Below are 5,836 nucleotides of genomic sequence, written 5' to 3'. Positions count from 1 at the left end.
TGAAGAGAGGAAGCACTTGATGAAGAAGAGGAAGTACTTGAAGAAGAGAGGAAGCATCTTGATGAAGAGAGGAAGTACTTTGAAGAGAGGAAGCATCTTGATGAAGAGAGGAGTACTTTGTTGAAGAGAGGAAGCATTGATTGAGAAGAGAGGAAGTACTTTGTTGAAGAGAGGAAGCTGCATGATGAAGAGAGGAAGCACTTGAGAAGAGAGGAAGTACTTTGAGAAGAGAGGAAGCACTTGATGAAGAGAGGAAGCTACTTGGATGATGATGAGGAGGAAGCACTTGATGAAGAGAGGAAGCACTTGATGAAGAGAGGAAGCATCTTGATGAAGAGAGGAAGCATCTTGATGAAGAGAGGAAGTACTTGAAGAGAGAGGAAGCATCTTGATGAAGAGAGGAAGCACTTGATGAAGAGAGGAAGTACTTTGTTGAAGAGAGGAAGCACTTGATGAAGAGAGGAAGTACTTTGTGAAGAGAGGAAGCATCTTGATGAAGAGAGGAAGCACTTTGTGAAGAGAGGAAGCATCTTGATGAAGAGAGGAAGCACTTTGATGAAGAGAGGAAGCACTTGATGAAGAGAGGAAGTACTTTGAAGAAGAGAGGAAGCACTTGATCAAGAGAGGAAGTACTTTGTTGAAGAGAGGAAGCACTTGATGAAGAGAGGAAGCTCTTGATGAGAGAGAGGAAGCACTTGATGAAGAGAGGAAGCACTTGATGAAGAGAGGAAGTACTTTGTTGAAGAGAGGAAGCACTTGATGAAGAGAGGAAGCACTTGATGAAGAGAGGAAGCATCTTGATGAAGAGAGGAAGCACTTGATGAAGAGAGGAAGTACTTTGAAGAAGAGAGGAAGTACTTGATGAAGAGAGGAAGCACTTGAAGAAGAGAGGAAGCACTTTGTTGAAGAGAGGAAGCACTTGATGAAGAGAGGAAGTACTTTGTTGAAGAGAGGAAGTACTTGAAGAAGAGAGAAGCACTTTGTTGAAGAGAGGAAGCATCTTGATGAAGAGAGGAAGACTTTGATGAAGAGAGGAAGCACTTGATGAAGAGAGGAAGTACTTTGAAGAAGAGAGGAAGCATTTGATGAAGAGAGGAAGCACTTTGTTGAAGAGAGGAAGCATCTTGATGAAGAGAGGAAGTACTTTGAAGAAGAGAGGAAGCACTTGATGAAGAGAGGAAGCACTTTGTGAAGAGAGGAAGTCTTTGATGAAGAGAGGAAGCACTTTGTTGAAGAGAGGAAGCACTTGATGAAGAGAGGAAGTACTTTGTTGAAGAGAGGAAGCATCTTGATGAAGAGAGGAAGTACTTTGTTGAAGAGAGGAAGCACTTGATGAAGAGAGGAAGCACTTGATGAAGAGAGGAAGCACTTGATGAAGAGAGGAAGTACTTTGAAGAAGGAGGAAGCACTTGTGAAGAGAGAGAAGCACTTTGTGAAGAGAGGAAGCACTTGATGAAGAGAGGAAGTACTTTGTTGAAGAGAGGAAGCACTTGAAGAAGAGAGGAAGCACTTTGTTGAAGAGAGGAAGCATCTTGATGAAGAGAGGAAGCACTTGATGAAGAGAGGAAGCACTTGATGAAGAGAGGAAGTACTTTGAAGAGAGGAAGTACTTGAAGAGAGGAAGCACTTTGTTGAAGAGAGGAAGCATCTTGATCAAGAGAGGAAGTACTTTGAAGAAGAGAGGAAGCACTTGATGAAGAGAGGAAGCACTTGTGAAGAGAGGAAGTACTTTGAAGAAGAGAGGAAGCACTTTGATGAAGAGAGGAAGCACTTGATGAAGAGAGGAAGTACTTTGTTGAAGAGAGGAAGCATCTTGATGAAGAGAGGAAGTACTTTGTTGAAGAGAGGAAGCACTTGATGAAGAGAGGAAGCACTTTGTTGAAGAGAGGAAGCACTTGATGAAGAGAGGAAGTACTTTGAAGAAGAGAGGAAGCACTTGATGAAGAGAGGAAGCACTTGTTGAAGAGAGGAAGCACTTGATGAAGAGAGGAAGTACTTTGAAGAAGAGAGGAAGCACTTGATGAAGAGAGGAAGCACTTTGTTGAAGAGAGGAAGCATCTTGATGAAGAGAGGAAGTACTTGTTGAAGAGAGGAAGCATCTTGATGAAGAGAGGAAGTACTTTGTTGAAGAGAGGAAGCTGATTGAGAAGAGAGGAAGTACTTTGTTGAAGAGAGGAAGCTCTTGATGAAGAGAGGAAGCTATCTTGAGAAGAGAGGAAGTACTTGATGAAGAGAGGAAGCACTTGATGAAGAGAGGAAGTGCAGATGGAAGCATGATGAGAGGAAGCACTTGATGAAGAGAGGAAGCACTTGATGAAGAGAGGAAGCACTTGATGAAGAGAGGAAGCACTTGATGAAGAGAGGAAGTACTTTGAAGAAGAGAGGAAGCATCTTGATGAAGAGAGGAAGCACCTTGATGAAGAGAGGAAGTACTTTGTTGAAGAGAGGAAGCATCTTGATGAAGAGAGGAAGTACTTTGTTGAAGAGAGGAAGCATCTTGATGAAGAGAGGAAGTACTTTGTTGAAGAGAGGAAGCATCTTGATGAAGAGAGGAAGCACTTTGATGAAGAGAGGAAGCATCTTGATGAAGAGAGGAAGCACTTTGATGAAGAGAGGAAGCACTTGATGAAGAGAGGAAGTACTTTGAAGAAGAGAGGAAGCACCTTGATCAAGAGAGGAAGTACTTTGTTGAAGAGAGGAAGCACTTGATGAAGAGAGGAAGCATTGATGAAGAGAGGAAGCATCTTGATGAAGAGAGGAAGCACTTGATGAAGAGAGGAAGCACTTGATGAAGAGAGGAAGCACTTGATGAAGAGAGGAAGCACTTGATGAAGAGAGGAAGTACTTGAAGAAGAGAGGAAGCACTTTGTGAAGAGAGGAAGCACCTTGATGAAGAGAGGAAGTACTTTGTTGAAGAGAGGAAGCATCTTGATGAAGAGAGGAAGTACTTTGTGAAGAGAGGAAGCATCTTGATGAAGAGAGGAAGTACTTTGAAAGAGAGGAAGCACTTGATGAAGAGAGGAAGTACTTTGTTGAAGAGAGGAAGCATCTTGATGAAGAGAGGAAGTACTTTGTTGAAGAGAGGAAGCACATATGAAGAGAGGAAGCATCTTGATGAAGAGAGGAAGTACTTGATGAAGAGAGGAAGCACTTGATGAAGAGAGGAAGCATGATGCATGAGAGAGGAAGCACTTGATGAAGAGAGGAAGCACTTGATGAAGAGAGGAAGCATCTTGATGAAGAGAGGAAGCATCTTGATGAAGAGAGGAAGTACTTTGAAGAAGAGAGGAAGTACTTGATGAAGAGAGGAAGCATCTTATGAAGAGAGGAAGTACTTTGTTGAAGAGAGGAAGCATCTTGATGAAGAGAGGAAGTACTTTGTTGAAGAGAGGAAGCATCTTGATGAAGAGAGGAAGCACTTGATGAAGAGAGGAAGCATCTTGATGAAGAGAGGAAGCACTTTGATGAAGAGAGGAAGCACTTGATGAAGAGAGGAAGTACTTTGAAGAAGAGAGGAAGCACTTGATCAAGAGAGGAAGCACTTGATGAAGAGAGGAAGCATCTTGATGAAGAGAGGAAGCACTTGATGAAGAGAGGAAGTACTTTGAAGAAGAGGAAGCACTTGATGAAGAGAGGAAGCACTTGATGAAGAGAGGAAGTACTTTGTTGAAGAGAGGAAGCATCTTGATGAAGAGAGGAAGTACTTGTGAAGAGAGGAAGCATTTGATGAAGAGAGGAAGCACTTTGTGAAGAGAGGAAGCATCTTGATGAAGAGAGGAAGCACTTTGATGAAGAGAGGAAGCACTTGATGAAGAGAGGAAGTACTTTGAAGAGAGAGGAAGCACTTGATCAAGAGAGGAAGTATTTGTTGAAGAGAGGAAGCACTTGATGAAGAGAGGAAGCTGCTGATGATGAAGAGGAGGAAGCACTTGATGAAGAGAGGAAGCACCTTGATGAAGAGAGGAAGCACTTGATGAAGAGAGGAAGCACTTTGATGAAGAGAGGAAGTACTTTGAAGAAGAGAAGCACTTGATGAAGAGAGGAAGCACTTTGATGAAGAGAGGAAGCACTTGATGAAGAGAGGAAGTACTTTGAAGAAGAGAGGAAGTACTTGAAGAAGAGAGGAAGCACTTTGAAGAAGAGAGGAAGCATCTTGATGAAGAGAGGAAGCACTTTGTTGAAGAGAGGAAGCACTTGATAAGAGAGGAAGTACTTGTGAAGAGAGGAAGCATCTTGATGAAGAGAGGAAGCACTTGATGAAGAGAGGAAGCTATCTTGAGAAGAGAGGAAGTACTTTGATGAAGAGAGGAAGCACTTGATGAAGAGAGGAAGCTCTGATGGATGCATGAGAGAGGAAGCACTTGATGAAGAGAGGAAGCACTTGATGAAGAGAGGAAGCATCTTGATGAAGAGAGGAAGCACTTGATGAAGAGAGGAAGTACTTTGAAGAAGAGAGGAAGCACTTTGATGAAGAGAGGAAGCATCTTGATGAAGAGAGGAAGTACTTTGTTGAAGAGAGGAAGCATCTTGATGAAGAGAGGAAGTACTTTGTTGAAGAGAGGAAGCATCTTGATGAAGAGAGGAAGCACTTTGTTGAAGAGAGGAAGCATCTTGATGAAGAGAGGAAGCACTTGATGAAGAGAGGAAGCACCTTGATGAAGAGAGGAAGTACTTTGAAGAAGAGAGGAAGCACTTGATGAAGAGAGGAAGTACTTTGTTGAAGAGAGGAAGCACTTGATGAAGAGAGGAAGCATGATGTTGATGAGGAGGAAGCATCTTGATGAAGAGAGGAAGCACTTGATGAAGAGAGGAAGCACTTGATGAAGAGAGGAAGTACTTTGTTGAAGAGAGGAAGCACTTGATGAAGAGAGGAAGTACTTTGAAGAAGAGAGGAAGCACTTGTTGAAGAGAGGAAGCATCTTATGAAGAGAGGAAGTACTTTGTTGAAGAGAGGAAGCATCTTGATGAAGAGAGGAAGTACTTTGAAGAAGAGAGGAAGCATCTTGATGAAGAGAGGAAGCACTTTGTTGAAGAGAGGAAGCATCTTGATGAAGAGAGGAAGCACTTGATGAAGAGAGGAAGCACTTGATGAAGAGAGGAAGCACTTTGATGAAGAGAGGAAGCACTTGATGAAGAGAGGAAGTACTTTGAAGAAGAGAGGAAGCATTTGATGAAGAGAGGAAGCACTTTGTTGAAGAGAGGAAGCATCTTGAAAGAGAGGAAGTACTTTGAAGAAGAAGGAAGCACTTGATGAAGAGAGGAAGTACTTTGTTGAAGAGAGGAAGCATCTTGATGAAGAGAGGAAGTACTTTGAAGAAGAGAGGAAGCATCTTGATGAAGAGAGGAAGTACTTTGTTGAAGAGAGGAAGCACTTGATGAAGAGAGGAAGTACTTTGTTGAAGAGAGGAAGCATCTTGATGAAGAGAGGAAGTACTTTGATGAAGAGAGGAAGCTCTGAAGAAGAGAGAAGCATCTTGATGAAGAGAGGAAGTACTTTGATGAAGAGAGGAAGCACTTGATGAAGAGAGGAAGCTCATTGATGAGAGAGAGGAAGCACTTGATGAAGAGAGGAAGCACTTGATGAAGAGAGGAAGCATCTTGATGAAGAGAGGAAGTACTTTGTTGAAGAGAGGAAGCATCTTGAGAAGAGAGGAAGTACTTTGTTGAAGAGAGGAAGCTCAGATGAAGAGAGGAAGCACTTGATGAAGAGAGGAAGCATCTTGATGAAGAGAGGAAGCACTTGATGAAGAGAGGAAGTACTTTGAAGAAGAGGAAGCATTTGATGAAGAGAGGAAGCATCTTGATGAAGAGAGGAAGTACTTTGTTGAAGAGAGGA

The 5,836-nt window shown here is 42.5% G+C and overlaps 1 protein-coding gene across 1 annotated transcript; it reads right to left on the bottom strand.

The window, feature by feature from the left end:
- Window positions 1-3,240: 3,240 nt before the first annotated feature.
- On the bottom strand, window positions 3,241-3,335 carry TVAGG3_0722970 (uncharacterized protein; the record flags this gene model as incomplete). Its single annotated transcript, XM_051244206.1, has 1 exon — window positions 3,241-3,335. A coding segment is annotated over one exon (95 nt), but the record flags the coding sequence as incomplete, so codon positions are not given.
- Window positions 3,336-5,836: the final 2,501 nt, after the last annotated feature.

This window comes from Trichomonas vaginalis, chromosome III, assembly GCF_026262505.1.
Source record: "Trichomonas vaginalis G3 chromosome III, whole genome shotgun sequence".
Lineage (NCBI taxonomy): Eukaryota > Parabasalia > Trichomonadida > Trichomonadidae > Trichomonas > Trichomonas vaginalis.
The sequence above is the reverse complement of the archived record's forward strand: the minus strand, read 5'-3'. Positions and strand labels throughout refer to the sequence as shown.